The 19,962-nt window shown below is 39.5% G+C and overlaps 1 protein-coding gene across 1 annotated transcript in view; it reads left to right on the forward strand.

Moving 5' to 3' along the window:
• The window catches only part of GRIA3 (glutamate ionotropic receptor AMPA type subunit 3), a 393,069-nt gene extending 377,346 nt beyond the window's left edge, over positions 1-15,723 (forward strand). Inside the window, exons 14-16 of the mRNA XM_054576984.1 lie at positions 7,308-7,422; positions 10,017-10,264; positions 15,274-15,723. Coding sequence (XP_054432959.1) covers positions 7,308-7,422; positions 10,017-10,262 — 361 coding nt within the window. The 3' untranslated portion in view covers positions 10,263-10,264; positions 15,274-15,723. The remainder of the gene's footprint in view (positions 1-7,307; positions 7,423-10,016; positions 10,265-15,273) is intronic.
• Positions 15,724-19,962: the final 4,239 nt, after the last annotated feature.

The raw sequence follows: 19,962 nt of genomic DNA on the forward strand, positions 1-19,962 counted from the left end.
CAAAATGGGTTATGTGAGGTAGTCCACAACCAATAATGGTTTTGGATTCCTGTTCTAGAGGGAGAGTTTGGACAAAGGCCCAGTTTGGCCAAAATCCATCAGTGAAATTCACAACTTGTAGAATCAAAGGGTCTATCACTTTGAATTTGAGAGGTTATCACTTGTAAAGGGACTGGTTTTACCCACATATGTACAAGTGACTTCTGAGGTTGCTTTCCTCTAGCATAGATGCTCATTAATAGATTTCAATCACTAGCATTCTCAGGCCCTTAGTAAAATGAGTCACAACTTTCAAGTCTTAATGTTACATGCATGCATTATTGAATTTGCTCTTTGCACTTATATTAAATTATGATCTCATTAGCAAGGAGTTAAATAGGTTTGAGCTACATTTGTGAACTACATAGATATAAATTACTGTCTCAGAGGGAGCTTCAGCAGCTAAGCAGTCTCTGCAAATTATTGTAGCTGCCCTTGTGAAATGCGGGTTGCATGGGTGGCCAGAGCCCAGTAATGCCAATAGTTCTATGTGTCTGTTCCCCAGTTCTGGAGAAAGCTCAAGCCTTCTCCAAGGGTAGAAGGATTGAAATAACTTAAATCCTCATTCTCTGAGAAACTTTTATCCAGAAACCCCTGTGAAAAAAAATGGGTAGAGATTTTATTTTTTTTTTAAAGGGCTCCAGATGCTAGTATAGTCCAGGGCCTATTTTGAAATGTCACAGACTCCAGCAGCTACTATATGGAGATATAAATTATTTCACTACACATATCTCAAGGTAAGCTACAGAAAAGAATATAAAGGACCTTAGAGTAAATTTTTTTATCCAACAGAGACTCTTCTCTGCTTGGTCATCAATTGGCTTCAACTTAATTCAAGACCTACATGGACAGAGAGATGTATAGCTGTCTATCTGTATAGTAGGTCCTCAAATAACGTTGTTTCATTCAACATCATTTCATTATAACAATGAGATGCTGTAGGAACTTAACTTTTGTTTATATGAATTAGCCTTTGGTAGTATTGATTTTATTATACATCATTTTGCTTAAAGTCACAGAACCTATCAACAACATTTTAAGGGAGGACTTACTGTACATGCCTGTGATTTCCTGAGTGATCCTAGGAGCTCTCAAGGAAAGGCTAGAAAAGCAAGTAAGCTATTGGGAAAGGTGAGTTGTCACCATGAAAACCTAGTATATCTTTATTTAAAAATCTAGAGAGGGGATGGCTGTCTTCCCTCTGCTGGGTGAAAAATAATTCTAAGTTGTTTTTTTAAAAAATCACCAGGTACCAAGCAGCAAATATTAGTACTTTGGAATCAGGTTTGGATGAGTCAGAGTGAGGGGAGGGCTTCCAGCTTAGGTTGTGATAAGTTTCCATTTTCATTACCCAGATATTGGGTTGTTAGAGCAGGTTTCTAATTAGCTATGCAAATACACCGTCCTTGCTCATGTATTTATTTTATTTATTTCTGGCCTTCTTGTCTTTCTCCATAACCTACATATTTACACATATATGTATCCCTCCTAAGGGCTTTGTTGAAGAACTTCTGGCATCATAAATTAAGCAGACATTTGCTTTTTAGGTGTCCCTGCTCAGAAAGGAGAAGTGAAGCCATCTAGGGCAGAATATATCCCATAGTCTCTTGGGATCCTATATTTTTCAGGTCCAGAGCCATATCCATAGTACAAATTTTTATGTCAGCCCTGCCAGGATCATCGTTTATAAAAATCAACTTGGTTGTTACCGTGATTCACAAGGCCATTTTTTCTTCTTTTCCACTATGAAGAAACTCAGCACCCTGACACCACTCTCTCCACATTTCTTTGTTCGTAAGAAATAATCCAGTGTGGCTCCATCTACCCATTTTGAGTATGTCCTAACACTAAAATTGGAAAATAAATTGGACAGTTCTTTTGAAGTACATATATCAAAAATTTTAGTTACTTTTAAAAAATAAGCAGTTTCTACTTTCATAGGAAAAAGTGGTCTGCTTATTATACATAAGGTTGGCCATGACTAAGATAACATTGAACTCTGGAATGGCTGCTTGGTACAACCCAGGAGCAAGCTGGGAACCTAGACAACCGCCGCCTGGGGTCAGATGCCTTGGATTAGTGAGCACAGTCCTTTGTAGCTGAGTTATTGCCAGGTGTGGATGAGAGAGATAAGCCAAAATTTGAAACAGCCAGTTATGTTTTCTTTAAAAATCGAACTCATTTTTAAAGCATGATTACCCCTGTTTTTAAAAAATAGACACCATTTCATGTCTGTCCCCCACACTCAGAAATCATCATCCTGTCACAGGTCAGCGGTACCTTCCCATACTTTTAAATGGCTAATTTACATTTACCTTTACCCTCTCCATCTGATCAACAATCCATGTACGTGTTTGTGACTTAAGTTAAGTAAACCACTTTATTCTTAGGGGAATTTTACAGTCTTTGCCACCCTGAACATTTTTTAAACAAAATGGAGCAAAGAGTTGGAGTTTATAAACAGTTCTTTGTTTCATTTCCCATTTCCTAAGAACCTGTGTATTTTAACAAAAAATGTTGCTTCAACTTCAAAGTATGCAGTTCTCATGGGGGAATTTTAGGTAAAAATAACAAAAATATTCCTGGACAGAAAGACATTCCCAGACCCCCTGAAATTATATCACAAAGCTCTCCTGTTCTATCTCTAAGCCTGCCACCCATGCCCTTGTCTTAGGAGGGTTCTCCTCAGTAAAAAGTTCATAGCAAGCCCTTCAGAGGAAAGAATGCCTAATTTCCATGAGAGGAATCTGACCTACTTTGTTTAATTCTTTCTGTTCTCTACTGAGGTGAGTACAATCAATATTTCTGACTTATATTTCTCTTAGGTACCAGTTAAGGACCTGCAGTAATTGCTCTGAAACATTACCCTGGAGACATATTGCTACAGCACAGTGACAGGCCCCAGCTGCAAGATATGCCCTTGCTAGGTTGAGAGTTATCTGGAGTGCAGTGGTCCCTCAAGAAAAAAATGTATTATGTACATCCAAGCCCGAAGAACAAAAATAAGGAGAACTGCTACCATTGTGTGTGTTCTATTGGAGAATGCACAGTATGGAGTTGGATGTATATTAATTTGCCTTCTGGCCCGCCCCATAGTTTTCTGTGCAGGCTTGAGCAGATCACTTAACCTATCTGTACTTCAATTCCTTTACTTGAAAAGTAGAGACCATAAATTTGCCTTCTTAGAATGATCATTAAGATTGACCAATAGTAATAGTTATTATAATAATTATATGAAGTACTAGGTTGAAAAACAAAATGCTAAAACAGATTTATCTATTCAACATATATTTATGGAGAGAGCTATTATTCTAAGTGGGGATACAAATACATAAACCATGGTCCTTGCCCTTGAAAAGTACATAGTGTAGTGGGAGTTACAAGAGATGGGCATAGATAGTTAGGCAAGGAGCAAGATGAGGGAAGGGAGAGGAAATATTGGAGCAGGGAGCAAAAACAGCTTCACGAAAAAAGTGATTAAAATGACCGAATGCCCATCTAATTCCACTTCCTTTGAAATACCAAATTGTGTGTGTGTGTGTGTGTGTGTGTGTGTGTGTGTGTGTGTGTTTTGGGGAAAGGGTATTAATAGATTTGGTTGATTTGAACTGGGCTAAGCAGTACATCCAGTAAGGTACAGTAAGAGAGAAAATTATGGCAGTTTTTCTCTGCTATCTTGGGAATACATTCCACCCCACAGCAACATACTGCTGTAGGAGATTTGGCCCTTAAAGTAGATTTTTTTTCTTGGCAGCTATCCTAAACTTTTTAAATGGTATTATCTGTGATTTCTCATTACAGCCTTTATGCTCCTGACTGTGCTGCTGCTTGAAATGTTTGTTTTTCTCCTTCATTTTTATTTAGAAGTTCCCAAATGTACATTGGTTCTCTGCCAGATTTCATAAGCCCTGTGATTTTTTTCCAATCAGACTAAACTTCCAGAGTATATCATTTGTCTGATTTCTCTCAAGTTTGGGGGCTTTAATGAGGCCTGGATGCTCTAAGGCAGGGTTTCTCAGCCTCAGCACTATTGACACTTGGAGCTCAGTTGTGAGGGGGCTGTCTTGTCCATAGTAGGGCGTTTAGCAGCATACCAGGCCTCTACCTTCGAGATGTCCGTAGCATCCCTTCACCCACTTGTGACAGTGAAAAATGACTCTAGACATTGCCAAATATCCTCTGGAGGACAAAATGATCCCAAACTGAGAATCACTGCTCTAAGATAACCTCCTGTAATGTGGAGGCCATGAGAGTGGAGAGCAGTTACCAGACATTCTGTCAAAACCCCTGGATGGGCTAAGGCAGAGATAGGTCATTTATCAAAACTAAGATGCTAAATTCCCAACATACTAAGCCTATGCATGGTAGCAGCCTAGAATAGGCCTGGCACAGGAAAAGCCTTCTCTCCTCCAAAACCAGTGCTTCTCAAAATTGTGTGTTCCAGAATTCTGTTACACACTTAAAAATTATAGGGAATCCCCCAAATCTTGTTTATCTATTAATATTTTGCATATCCAAAATTAAAATAGGAGAATTTTAAAAGAGCATATTCATTGATTCAGCATTAAAATAATAAACCTAATATTTTAACATAATGTACTTTTATAAAAAATAATTACAGTTTTCCAAAACAAAAATAAATTAGCAAAAAGTGACATTGTCCTATGTTCTTGCAACTCTCTTCCATGTCTGACTTAATATAAGAGAACAGGACTGTCATTTCCACTGGTTTATTCAATCTGTGGTGATAGCACATGTCATATAACTTCCAGGAAACTCCACTCTATATCATTAGGGAATAAGAGTGAGAAGGGCAAAGATGTCTTAATATTATTATAAAAATAGTTTTGACTTCATAAACCCTTTGATGAAAAGGTTTCAGAGATCCTCCAGGGATTCCTGGGCCACGCTTTGAGAACCACTGCCCTAAACTAACATGTCACACTTTTATCAACCTAGATCATTTAAGAGTTGACAAACTTCTTTAAAACCCAAGAGCTCCAGGGAGAGATCTTTATTTGGACCTTAGGTGTAAGTGCCTTTAACAGACTGCTCTGTTCCCAAGATATAGTAAGGGGAGCTGTACTGAAGAAATTGAATGAAGTAATTTGAAGAACATAGTACCTTGAGTGAGGAGAGAGGCTATTAAGGGCTTAAAGAGCAGTCTGAGTATGCTGGTCCCTCTGTAATTAGAAAAGAGGAAGTACAGAACAGGGGAAGGAAGTGCTTTGTATTTTTTCCTGTGGTCCTGATGGAATGGGCCACGCATATGCCATCGGAGAGCATCTCCCCTGCAATCTGAGCCTAGGTGCCAGTGCCCAGCTTAAGGCATATAGCATTGGGGGACACATGATCATGATCAAACAAAAAAAAAATAATAGGGAGAAGGAAAGAGAGAAGGGAGCCAGACAGTAGGGATTAGGTCAGGGCCAGAGATGGCCTGTCTGTCCTTTAAAAGTCTAAGACTTAACTTTCACTGCCTATAATATCTTAAAGAGGCTCAAAGTTTTGAGTATATTTTGTTTCTTTGCGTTCTAAGCATCTATGGTTGGCATTTGAGAAGCCTAAGGCTGTGAGTATTGACTGAAGGAATTTGCTTAAAGTAAAGAAGGACCTCAATTTCCTTGCGAGATACTAAATGCAGATGTTCTGGCTGCCAAGTCCTACACTAACTGAGAAAGTGTCACCTCCCTGACACTAAAAGTTTATAGTTTTTCAAATCTCAAGTACTGTGAAATTGCATATTATTTTTAAATGATGATAGATTTCTTAAAATATCTCAGGCTGATGTGCTCCCTCTGCTCTCAACAGCAAAATGGGGAAGAAAGGGAATAGGTTTGGGGGACTTAGTCTGATAGAGGTCGGATCACTACGACTACAGGAAATCTTGTCAGTGACAGATATGTTGGTGTGCCCAACTTATCCAAAAGAAGCTAAGAAAACCTATGGCATGCTCATAGTTATATCAATGTGTCTGCTTTCCTCCTTGTAAATTAGTGGCATTCAAACTAATATGCACTGGTATTGGGAATATTGTTCCCATGAATCTGAACACACAGTAGTTGATTGCCTAGTAATAAAATTATGCCATCCTCTATATATAATGCATTAATTGTCTAAAGTTATTCGAGATACTTTATTTAAAATTCATTAGCTCTAGAAAGCCACCAGGGTAAAGGTCATTATTCCCATTTTATAGCTAAAGAAATTTCTAAGAGAGAAAAATCTTTATCCTAGGAACAGTAGAGTCTCTTGCACTTTGCCCAGTGGCTCCAACTGCATTCCTTATGCTTTAAGGTGTGGAAGACTAAGGAGCCGTGGCCCAGCCTCCTGGGGAAGTATTACCCTGTCAGTTAAGGAAGACTTATCTTCCCAGAACAGCTGACTTAAACTGTTCCTCTAGAGTGCTACCCACAGTAACAAAATCAATTTGCCGTTTTAGGTCATGCCATATTAATAATCTAGTTGTAAACAATCCAGTCCATCCTCCAGTGACCTGAGTTGATCATAGACATAGGACCATCTCAGCTATACAGCCAGTCAGTAACTCAAAGATAATCCATAGGCCAGTTCTCCCACTGTTGAAAGTATTCTTCTTATCCAAAATGCACAGGTCCACATTATACTTTATCTCTAAAACCAGGATGTGTGTAGGGATTCAGTTTGTAGAGTGAAGACATGTACGGAATGCAATTCTTTCTGAGGTCATTTTCAGCTGGGCAACATATTTGTGTAATAAAAGATAATCAATCAGAAGACATGTTATTCACGCAGAATCTTTTATTTCTGTTCGGATTCATCCTTTTGTCTCGTTTCACATATGAAGTGCTTCCCAATCTGGCTCAGTCCCCTTCCCCATTCCTCCATAGAACTTGCTTTCTGTCTGGAAGTACAACAAGACACCCAGTTAGATCAAACCTAACACATCTCCAACACAAAGCTACTACAAGCTGCCGCCGACGATTGTCACTTGAGGGGAGACCCTCCTCACCACACACAGCCTATGTGAGGAGTGCCTTTTTTTCTATCCTCATTATTTAACAGTGTGTGCCGATTACTCAAAGCGATATGGGCAGGCCCTGGTAAATATAGCGTTGCTGTAGTGTTAACTTTTTATAAGGTAATGCTCAGGTTGCCTGCAGTGTCTAAAATTACTCTGTGGCCAGGGCCCCCTGCTTTATCGCTTTCTATAGTTTTAAAGTAGTTTGAAGCTTGAATAACATAAAATAACATAATATAATGTTATTTATGTTATTTCCCACGTGAAGAACGCCTGTAAACCTTGCAGTATTGAAACTCAGTGAACAAGGCATCTTAGACAAGCTGAAAAACAAATGGTGGTACGATAAGGGGGAATGTGGAGCCAAGGACTCCGGGAGTAAGGTCAGTCGCTGAAGGTCTTTTTGTACTGATTAGCAATCACATTTTGAACCACTGTTTATTTTCTACCCTAAAACGGCTTTCCTTCCCAACACACACTCCTTGACACAGTGGGACCCCTTTATAACACCAGTGTTAAAGGAATAATGCAAACACCGGCCTCAGAGGCCTGCCATGTGACATCAACCATTGACTCTAGAGAGCTATTGTTATGATTAGGGGACTCAATCTGGCCCACTGCATTTCCAAAGCTGTAACATAAGTAGCTGTGTTATAAAGGGGTTTTACTGTATTTCACATTTCCAAAGTTCAGAGAGAAAACATAACAATAACAGCCAAAAAAAGAAAAAAAGAGAGAGAAAGATCCAGTCTTGACAGTACTTTTTCTTAACCTCTTACAGTATCAGAGACTTTGTAGTCATAAATACCTTTGGTTATTAATGTATTATGTCAATCCCATCTGAAAACAGTCACAGAAATAAATAACAAAGACTGGTCTCTGTAAGCAGAATGATTAGCCTCCTCCCAGCTGCTGTTGTATTGAGTTCAGCATCTATTTGGATCTTGAATCTCATTAAGCCTGTCACACTTGTCTCTTCCAAAGGTGTCATTTGAATCTCTGTACATAATACCTTTTAAATTTAGTCGCATGCTCCTTAAGGGTATACATTGTCAGGATGACATCACATTGATAAGCATGAAACACTCTTCCCTGCCTCCTTCCTGCCCCCCTTTGTTCCCCTAAGAAAGTTATTTTTAGTTTCGATTTTTGCCTTTCCTTTATTTGAACTAATATTGTGGTATCAGTTAATTCATCTCATGAAATGCCACTCATTTTCCCTGTGCAGTGAACCATTTTGCTACTGGTTTTCTACATCCCGCAACAGGGAATTCTGTGACACTTAAGTACATGGAACTTGAAACTGTTCTTGCTGCTACAACCTACACAGGTTATGTCAAAGGATGCTTTTCCCCCATCACATACCACATACATATAAAAGTCTCATGGCAGAGGGACAGTTACCAGAAATCGGTCCATTTCCTAATGAACTGTGGAACATCCTTGGAGATAGCTTCACCAGCTTTTTAAAGAAATGATCTCCTGTTCCATAAGTGACAAATTCTTACCACTTGTCTAGCTGTTATTCATCCTAGAAGAATGACTATTTGCAAGGTTGTTGTAGACATGAGGCATACACTTAATCCCTTCCCAACCGTGTGATCCAATTCCAACTGGCCTTTTCATTAAGGTCAGTAAGTATAGGGCAGGCTCTATGAAAACAGAATCAAGACAAGGCCATATTGTTTTTATATCATTTAATTCTTTAAATGATACCAAGACTAGCTGAGCCACAGAGCGTTGAGTGTCAGCAATGGCTATCATCTGCTCACTGTGTTATCATTGGAATAAGATTCTCAATTCACTGACTTACCAGTTTGGGTATTCCATTCATTTACATTCAGCAGCAAAATGGTTACATTCCCTCTAAAAAGACTACAAACTGCTATTTTATTTTATGTTTTTCAAAGAAAGGCTCCTGGCCCTTGGTGTGTCCTACCTCAAGGTAGGGCTCAAGGCACCAACTTTTTTCTTTCCATGGTTCAGCAGTTAAGTTTTTGCTTTTTCATACAGGCAGATAGCTCAGTCAGATTTGCACAGTTTGACCTGAAAGTCACTGACCAGCTTCCTCAATTTTCCCCCTATTTTGAATACAAAGCAGATAAACATAGTATTTTTAAAAAATTATTTGCTACATTCCCTAGAGTAAAAGCTGCAAATGAGCTGGATTTTTTAAAATCATCAGCCTCCTGGAAAAGCTTTCTCATTGTATGGAGCCAATTCAGGACCCAACGGGTCCTCCTGACAGTTTCCTTAAACTCTCAGGAAGATGGAAGGGAGCCAATTCTTTGGGCCATGCCTTTGTGCCAGCAGCACAAAGACTTGCTGCCCTGAGGATGAGGACTTCGCAACCAGTCCACAAAGGGAGCAATTTCTCAACCACCAGAAGGGGAGAGTTAATCCTTCTTAAACAAACCCTTGTGAAGTAACTCTCCAGATAAGAATATCAGGAACGTCTAATAGTCTCACCTGGTATCTTAAAGCCTAGTTGTTGGCAAGTTTGTCACAGGGAGAACAAGGGAGAAAGGGGGTGTTGCGGGGCAGAGAGGGGAAAGAGTGCTTCAAGTTCCCAAATGAAGAGAGTGTTACATTTATAGAGATTATGTCACAGCTCAACTCTGGCAAATGGTGTTTATTGAGTCTAGAAGACAAATACATTGTGCTTGTGTTTACACTTTTGCTCCATGGTCAAGTACTGTTTTATTTAGTTGTTGACACTACTTTGAAGTACTAAACGATTTAAGGAGTCCAAATAAAAGAATATATAGGTCAGCATCACAACTGTCAACAGAAGCACAATCTGTCATCTTGCTGGCCATTGTGAAACATCAGTCAGTTGCCAGAGTTGAGTCATTACACTTACATCAATATTTAGTTATTTTACAACTTAGAACTATCCTATACTGTTGTAATATATTATAATGTCCCATTGCCTTTGTTTTCCCCAAGAACTAATCGTATTGTTCATTTCTCTTAGGACAAGACCAGCGCTCTGAGCCTCAGCAATGTGGCAGGCGTTTTCTATATACTTGTCGGAGGTCTGGGGCTGGCCATGATGGTGGCTTTGATAGAATTCTGTTACAAATCACGGGCAGAGTCCAAACGCATGAAACTCACAAAGAACACCCAAAACTTTAAGCCTGCTCCTGCCACCAACACTCAAAATTACGCTACATACAGAGAAGGCTACAACGTGTATGGAACAGAGAGTGTTAAGATCTAGGGGTACGGTTAAGGTCTAGTCAACTAATCAGTCTTACATCGCTGTATGTTAATCTTTTTTATTTTTCTGTTTCTTGGTTTTGTTTATTGTTTCGAGCATTGTCTATTCTTTGCAACCATTTGATTCTTTGAAAACAATGGTTGTGCTTTCTTGTCAGGCAATGGTGCTTTTCTCGTAGCCTAGTTGTAATTAAATTGTGGTCTGTGACCCAAAAGGAAAAAAATTCTCTAGAGCAGCACCGTTCAATGGAAATATTTGTGAGCCATAAATGTAACCACAAGTATAATTTTAAGTGATCTAATAGCCACATTTTAAAAAGTAACACAAATGAAATTAATTTAATAATATATTTTATTTAGCCCAAGATATCCTTTGAACATGTTATAATTATAAAAATAAATGAGATACTTTATGTTCTTTTCTTCATACTAAGTTTTAGAATCTCAGGTATATTTTGTACTCATGGCACATCTCAACTCATACTAGCTGCATATCAACTATTCAACAGTGATATGTAGCTAGTGACAACCATGTTGGACAGTGCAGCCCTAGAGAAAGCAGCTGCTCTGAAACCGGTGTTAAAATGAGAAATGGAAATGGGGCACTGCCACCTTGAGAAATGCAACGCTTCCATGAGGGATCAGTGGTCCTCTTAAGCATAAGCCTGAGACAATTTCTTTAATCTTTGAGTTCTTTTGTTGTCCCTTTCTTGGACCTAATATTCAGGTAAGCAAAGAACAATGTAGGATCCTTGCTGCTGGCTGCCCCACATTCATACTTAGATGAATCTGACTGATGCCACCTTGATTCTGTACTCTGGCAGCTATAGCAACCCCCCCCCACCACCACCACCAATAACTCAGATGTGTTCAAAGGCAAGCTTGAATTAGGAAGATGCTTTCATGCTGGAAGTGTATAAAAGATTATAGTCTTGTTACCTTCAAGTGCATCTGTCACCACTAACACACCTCTCTGCAGTGGAAAAGAACATTTAGCAGCTTCACAGCCCTTATTTTTGACCTCATGAATCAGTGTCAATGTGCTTGAATTTCTACAAATGCATTTTATTTCTGTTTTGATCTACTTATATTTCACATTGTGAATTTAAAGTAAGCCAATTTTTAAATAACACATAATCAAAATGAATCATTTGTCTTCACCATGGAAAGCATTATCTTGTTTCATGAAGTTGCTGGTTGTTCTTTTCTGTTGCACACTGCAAACTTTTGCCACATTGTATTTAGTACACTGAACTGACCCACTAACAAACTGTTCCCATTGCATTGCTGAATGTACAGTACATGGATTCATCTGTAATTAGCACTGTTTGCATGCAAGCATTTAATGTGCTGGTGCGCTTAAAATATTTTATTCTTGAGCAAGTTATATAGGCCCATTACAATTTGGGGCATATTATTTGCTTTTTCATAGAATGGTACATAATTTCACCTTAGCTTAGTTATCCCAAATTCTGAGATACTGGCATCCAAAGAAATAATACATCTAAAATCTGCCTAGCATTTCCCAAGTGCTCTCAACTCTATTGCATCGTTTGAGGTAATGGGTCAGACAGTATTTTCCATTTTAAGTAACTAAGACCCAATCACACCGAGTAATTGTTCAAGGCAACACAACTAGGTAGTAGCAGTTCTGAAACTAGAACCCAGCCCTTCTTTCTCCTATAGCTGTGTTATTTATTAAATCATGTTGCCTCTAATCACCCATGACCTGGTAGTCTCTGGGAACGTTGAAATCTCAATGGGATCCTATCAAACAGAGATAAGATCCTAGGTTTATGTTCCACTTTGTTTACAAAAAGTCTTGAGGGACTGACTTCACCAAGCCTCCATATGCCCCATTTATGCACTCTACATGAGGTTGTATATGCAATCATTCCTACTTACCCCAGAAAGAATGTTACTGAAACAGAAGGGTATCAAGGCTCAGGGTCACATAGCCTTCAGACCCTCTTCACTACCAGCCATTCCATCTGAGAATCTAGGTCCCTCCTCCCCAACTATTACAGCCTCAATCTCTTGTTAAAACCTCAGAGCAATGCTTCTCAAATGTCGGTGTGCATGTGAGTCACCTGGGGATCTTATAAAAGTTACCCAGAGATTTGATTCAATTGGTCTGGGATAGCACCTGAGAGTCTACATTTCTCACAAGGTCCCAGATCACATTGATGCTGCTGGTCCAGGGAGTAGTAATATTTTAGAAAAAATTATCTCAAAGCTATAACTTAAGGAAAGAAGGGAAGTAATGAGGGAGGGGGAAGAGGAAGACAGAAAAGGAAAAGAGAGAACAAAAGGAAAAAGGAGGAAATAGAAAGGAGGGAAGAAAGAAGGAAAGAGGAAAGAAGGGAGGGAAGGAAGGAAGGAAGGAAGGAAGGAAGGAAGGAAGGAAGGAAGGAAGGAAGGAAGGAAGGAAGGAAGGAAGGAAGGAGGGGAAGGGAGGGAGGGAGAGAGAGAGAGAGGCAGGGAGGGAGGGAGGAAATAAAGAAACTGACATCAGCAAACCTTTGGGCAGAATGTTATCCTAAAGTAGATGCTCAAAACATCAAAACTGAGGAAAGAGCTGTAGAAATGAACTTGACACAAGTTCTGGCTCTGGCTGCCATTTAGTCATCTTGGTTGATCCATTTTGTGAAGCAAAATTCAGGCTACTTACAGCAAAAATCATATTTTAATTGACATCAATGCCAATGTGGTTATAGCCCAGTTAGCTAGCACCTTGGCAACCACCCCTCAGATGAGAAACAAACCTGGGAAATGCCTCTGCAAACAAATCGGTCCTCCAAGCCTGTGAAAAGTCTCCAGACAAAGAAAAGAAAAAGCCTCGGAGGATGCTGGAAAAGCCTTACATGTGCCAGTCAGGAGGCACAAAGCAGGCTGAGCCTGAAATAGAAATCTCTCTGTTGTCCTCAGCCAGTTTGGTGATGTAATATAAGAGGAATGTTGGTTACAGGAAGCCTTTCATCCATTCATCTTTTATTTCCCCAAAAGTTCTGGAATATCTGCTAGTGACTTCTAATTTGTTGCCTAGTTATTAGGTTTCCAGTTCAAGGAGTTGGCCTAGATCTGTCAGGGTCTACTCGGGGGCACAGAGATGAAGAGGCACCCTGAAGTTTAACTTTTATTGCTAATTATCAAAGACAGACTTGGAAGTTTATGGTACCATTAATTCTTCAGGGAAAATGACCCAAGGGCAAAGCACCTGCAAAAATATGATCCAGGTGAAATCTGGTTAATAAAAAGGCATCCTTGAAAGAGGAGGAAATCCTCTATGGGTGAGAGTTGAGTCAGGATTTTTAGACTCCTTGTGAGGTGACGTGCCTCAGCCCCAGATCCAGCACCCACTAAGGAGCAGATGGCCCCTTGACTACCTGCTGCCTCTCTGAGTTACTGATGTACCACTGGAACTGTGGCCCCCAATCATGCCTTGGCAAGTGACCAACTGCCAAGTGTTTCAGATTCACTGCTAATTGTTTTAAGAAATCTTTTCCAATTTTTTCATTACTGTTCAGAACTACTTCTGCCTTCTCTGGTTTCTTCAAGAATATTTTTGAAATCCTTCTCATTTTCAAGACTTCAAGATGCTGAAGTGAAGGAAAAGAGTTTCATTTTTCCTCTAAGACAGTCTGCCTAGGAAATATTAATTTTGTTCACAGAGCCCGTTTTCAAAGTCACTAACCTTCCTTTTGCAGCCTATGCATAGGCATTCTTGCTGGGGTAATTTTCCTGCTTAAAGACTTTACCCTATGTTAAATCAAAAAAACATTCTGGATAACTGAAGTGGTGATGTTCTTTGCTCCCAGAGGACTTTTACCTCAGTGATAATATGCCATCTATCCCCGTTTAAAAGATGGAAACAGAGGTACTGAGAGACTAGGTGGCTTTCCCAAAGTTATACAGTGAGGGAATGACACGCTACGGCCAATGGGAAGGGAGGAGACTTTGATCTTTCTGCCCTAAATATAAAATTTCTCTAAGCATCTGACACTGAGATGACTCAGGAGTCTGAGCATCCCAAGGAAAAGGTTTATCCATTTTCATCTTAGTCTTCTTCTGCCCTCTTTGGGGCTTTCAGCCTTCAGGTGCATCTTTCATAGTCTTATTACTGATACTTTCATTCCAGGGCCAGTGGTAGAAAATGATTATGTCATTCTTTTGGGGTAAACTTCATTGCTAGCTCAGGAGAAGAAGGGTCCCATTAGTGTAGAGCAAAAGGATGGAGAGGAGGGATGTGAACCTGAAGAGGAGACCATAAAATGACCTCAAGTTTTCAGAGCCAAGAGCGAATTAACTGTCTGCACTAAGTAATGCCTCCAAGAGGACAGTGACATCAGCATCTCAATCAGCCCACAATATCAAGGCAAAGACCCCATGGGTGCCAAGCCCCTTCATGGATATCACTGTTCTGGCCTTTTCCTGGAATATGCTTTCTCTTAAGAATCTCCGTGTTATGTTCAGACTTTAATAACTAAGGCTGTAGGTATTAAGAGAAACAAACCTTTCAGAAACCTTTCTGGCAATGAGCAGCAAATTTTCTTCTCACAGCCAAATGGGTTTCAATTGAGCAAGCCATAGAATACTACGTACCCTCTATACCAGGTAAACAGTCCTTGGTCACAGGTTCTGCTGTTAGAAATGTACTCCAAAGTGCAGTTGTCCGGAACGTCTACATTTAAATACTACTAAGACTTTCTAGTATACCGATGTCCTAGGTGACTAACATCTTGAGTTAGACTTCACGCAATGCCTGTACATTCCTTAGTACAACACATAGCAGAGAAGGAACCGAATTTATTAACTTACTACAAAGCACTTGCATTAGGTGAAAGAATTTAAACAGACCTGCTACCTAAAGCCAGTCAAACCAGGTGCAGCCCCAGAGGTGCCAATTTGAGAAAACCACTGCAGTTCTTGTCCAAGATAGGCTGAGCCATAATAAACTTCCCAATTCCCAATAAAAAGCCCATTCAAATTAAATTTCCCCCTTGCCTTTGCAGATCCCCTCCCACCAGAAGCATGTGATAAGAGGAATCACCGAAAACACGGCTGCTTCAAGGATCCTGAGCCAGATTTCACTCTCCTTGGTGTCGGGCATGACACGAATATTGCTGATGGTGCAATGACCTTTCAATAGGAAAAACTGATTTTTTTTTTCCTTCAGTGCCTTATGGAACACTCTGAGACTCACGACAATGCAAACCATCATTGAAATCTTTTTGCTTTGCTTGAAAAAAATTAAAATAAAACCAACAAAAAAAATGGACATGCAAGATTCCAGTATGTGAATAAAATTTAAAAAAGTCAATTCAACAAAAGCCATTCTTTGATACCACTGCACAGTATACAAACACCATGTTCTTTAATACACACACACAAATTTAAAATTCCAATTCAGCGAATAGGCCCATCTTAGCTAAAATAATTTCTCCTGAAAATAAAATCTTTGACTCCCTGTGTGTGGGAAGACAGACTGGCATTTCTTCTAGGATCTGCTGACCAGATGTTTTTGGTATTTCCTGTCGGTGATGCTGTTCTTTCTGTGCACCCTATTTCCTTTCAACGTTGCTGAAATGTGTATATCTTTAGACTGTAAATGCAACAATTAAGAAAATTCAAACACTTTGAACAAAAAGGGACTAAACCGTGACTTCTCTGTGTTGTTGAAATGGTTTTGTGAAAATGCTTTGATAACTTCCCACTCAGTGAAGGGATGAACAGAGTCTTCGAAATTGACTTTTGTGTGTAGCGAGGGATGGGGCATAATCAGGCATACCTCTCGGTGCTTTCCTAAAACGGATCCCCGGGGCTTTCCAAGAAGCCTGGAATTTCAACCCACAGATGTTTTTCTTGCTTCAGTGTGCATCTTAAATCAAATAGCTGAGTATTTAGCATTGAGGTGAGGGAAATGCTGCCTATACTCCCAAACGTGTTTAGAATATCTCAGAAACAACACTGTGTTTAGCTCTGCTTTCTCTGCTAAGTATGCCTTTCAAGTGTACACCACTGAGACAGGACTGTGTTGCAAGGCGGGCCAGTGGGTTCAGACCACAGTTCTCAATCTGACTTTACTCTTGCTAGGTCTGTCTTACCAGCTGTTGCCTGTTACTGCCCGCAGCTCTCTGTCAGATTGCATGTGTCCTTTTCTAGTTTGCAAAGAATAAAATGCATTCCCAAACCTACTGCTAAACTGAGGACCTCAGCATCACTCCCAGGTCCTTGCTTGGAGCAGTCTCTCTACTGACTCTTTCAGATTGCTCCACTGCTCCATGGGCTATCAAGTAACTAATTGTGTACCTGCCGTTGGCATCATCAGAACAGTCAGAGGAAATACTCTCTGCTCACTAATTAGCTCCTATATAACAACGTATGCTTTCTGTAGTTCAGTAGTTTGCTCTCATCAGTGACATACATTGGGAAGTTTCCAGGCTGCAAAAACTAGGAGCTTGAATTTATTTCCTAAGTGTGACCTTTAGATGCTTAGTTGACTCGCTGCATATTTGCTCTCGTTTTCAGAAAAGAAAGGAAGAAGTCTCGTTCCAACGAAATGATTCCAGAAAAGTGTAATATAAACTTTCATTCCAAAAAGTGTGTCAAAAGCGAATAACTCACCTGTCAAATTTTAAATGGTATTGAACAACAACAACAAAAAGAAAGCTGTTGTGTTTCTGTTTTGTTTTCATGATACTGTGATTTTCAACTTCTGAATGCTGTAATGTCCCAGTGTGGGAAGCTAATGCTGTGCGATTATGAAGTTGTATAAAACAAACCAACCAACCTACACACAAATGTTTGCATAGGCACTGTATAAAGAGAAATGTATGTTTATTGACTCAAATCAGTTTTTCAGAGAGGACACTTCACTGAGAATGAAGAGGCAGATAAATTGGTTTGTTATTTTTTAAAAACTTGCATGTTTAAAAAAATTGATTGCTTCAAATTTCTGCTACTAACTTCAAGCTATGGGAGTTTGGCGGTAGTCACTTGAGGATTTTTTTTTCCAATTCTTCTCTTTTTGTTGTTAAAGCTGTACTTCAGTGAACAGAAAAATTGCCAAGCAAACTAATGGCTGTAAAAGCGTAAATTGCATGTGTGGGCATAAATTACGGAGCCTCATTGCCATGAGGTATTGTACAAAGTTTTAATACATTTTGTAAATAAAATTGTAAAGAAATAATTCTCTTTCTGTGCTTTGTGTAAAATTTGTTTGGATGCAGGTGCCAAGAAGTAGTTGTTCACTAATTTACCTACCACAAGAAGCTTTGCCAATATAACAGTCACCTCACTGGTGATTTTCACAAAGGATTATGCCTCTCCCCACCCCAACTGCAACTGCAGTCAGAAGTGGAACTGTACCACCAAGACGTTAGATTAGGTTTGTAGAAACCACCAACAGTGAGACAGTGTCTACAAACAGTAAGAAGCAGGACCTCAGTTCATATGCAAAGAAAGTTTGACTTCAGGGCCTTCCATTCCCACTCTCTGTCTCCTCTACCCTTTGGCCCTAACCTTGGTCCCAATTCTCGCATCTCCAGATCTGACCTCCCATGAAAGTGCCCAAACTCAGGACTCGTAAGCCTCAAAAACACTCCCAATTCCTTTCCTATATCATCACAAAGCATATATCCTAGTACTCTTAGTCAATTGACTCAGCTTTGTGCTGCTACCTTAATTACTGACAATAACAATGTGTCATTGGAAAAATCTTTACTCCTCTCACCTACAGTGAGAGAAAAATAATAAACTTAGGACTACATTAATCTTAGATTGTTTCTGAGAAAGAAACAAAAGGCTAATTGTCTAGTCTGTATTTTAGATACTAAACATGGAATATAGTGTTATCCAATAAATAAAGCAAGTGTTTAAATATAAACACTCTATAAACACTATAGAGATTTATAATATGATAACCATAGAAAACAGGAGATAATGATAGGAGGACGAAAAAGGAGATAACTTGCAACCAAGAGAGAAAAGAAGAGTGAGGTTGAGATGCTAAAGAGATAAAGGAAGAAAGATATCTGGGGTTAGGAGCAAGGGAAAAAGGAACACAAGTCCTTGAGGAGGAAGAAAAATGAGTGTGGGGAAGGAAAGCTCTTGGAAGATTCTGAAGTGTAAGCTGATATAACACACCAAGTTAATTTGGCTGGTGGGCTTCAGCGTATTACCACCATTTTCAATGCCCTCTCATATGTCGATTCGCTAGGGAACCACTCGCACCTTAAAACTCTTCAGTGGCTTTCTTTTCCTTTGATTAGCATAACCACAGCAGTCCCATTAGAAGAGAACTGATTCGCTAGGGGGCAGATTCAATGACTGGATTACAGTGATGGTCCCCTTGGTGGCTGATAAAATCAGTTCAAGTACAGCAAGGCCTCAATTAGCATTATTTTGTTCAACGTTGTTTCATTATAACATAAATGAGATGCTATAGGAACTTAACTCTTGTTTATATCGATTAGTCTATGGTAAAATTTGTTCCATTTTTATCATTTTGCTTAAAGGCACAGAACCAATCAACAAATGAGGACTAACTGTACCAATTTATGTCCCCAGATCTTCCAAAATAATAAATTTCTACTTTAACAGAAACTCCAATTTCTTATCTCAAAGGAGAAGCTAATCTCAGGTACAGTGATAGATGTTAGTGAAGTATGATTTGGGTTTAGGTATGATTTGGGTTTTTTTTTTCCTCCTTGGAAGAAGGGAGAAGCAAAGGGGGTACTTATAGTCTTTCTCAAATTAGACTACACGTGGTGGCTGTGTACTGTATCTTACTTACACATAGAGTCAGACTTGTCAACTAGGTCTGCAAAAAGGTCTTGAACTTCAAATAGCACACTCCTCCTATATACAAGATGAGAATGCCTTTTTGGTCTCTACATTGTTTGTTTGTTTTTCCCTGTTAAGATCCATATATGATCAGGGCAAATATATTTAAGGAAGCCTGGGTGGGATCATGGAAGAAACAGTACTGTAAATCACCTTCCTGATATTGGGTGGGAGAAAAAGCGTTGACCATGACTTGGGGAGATGAACGTAGAGGAGGAGAAGAAAAAATTAAGAAGAAATAGCAAAACCATTATTCCTCAGAATCCAGAGTCAATGAAGTAGGAGATGCATGAATATGCTGTCTCATAAGGGTCAGAAACCAGTTATACCATCAAAATCTATTATTAGTTGGAGAGTTTCAAAACCTGAGCCAGCTCTTCAGCTACTCTGGGCCATACTTCTCTCCTCTTACCCTCACACTATTGGACTAGCCTTCCTGGATGCCAATTTATTATTAGATCACTTAGCAGATATGAAACTCAGCAGCAATATGTTAGCATTCAGTTGTGGGTACACACAGAGCTTAGCATGCAATCAGGATTCTTTTGAATCTGGGGGTACTGGAAGGACTTAAAGTTCCAACTCTATCATTCTGGACTAAAGGAAAGGCAAGTCTTAGAAGAGAGTAGTGGGTGGCACTGATAATTAATAAAACTTACCTCTAGAACTGGAAGTAGAAGAATGTGGTACTTGTTAGGAGACTTCCTATTCATCTGACACTAAGAACCATGCACGAGCCATTTATATTTAGTAAGGACTCAGGGCACTTGGACTTACCCAAAAGGCTCCCTGGGAGGCCATTGTTGTAGGAGAGGATAAAAGGAGGCTGCAGGGTATATCATTGCCCCAGACCTACT

The sequence above is a fragment of the Pteronotus mesoamericanus genome, unplaced genomic scaffold (genome assembly GCF_021234165.1).
Source record: "Pteronotus mesoamericanus isolate MK-2021 breed Mesoamerican mustached bat unplaced genomic scaffold, CSHL_Meso_final contig_40, whole genome shotgun sequence".
In the NCBI taxonomy this organism is placed as follows: domain Eukaryota; kingdom Metazoa; phylum Chordata; class Mammalia; order Chiroptera; family Mormoopidae; genus Pteronotus; species Pteronotus mesoamericanus.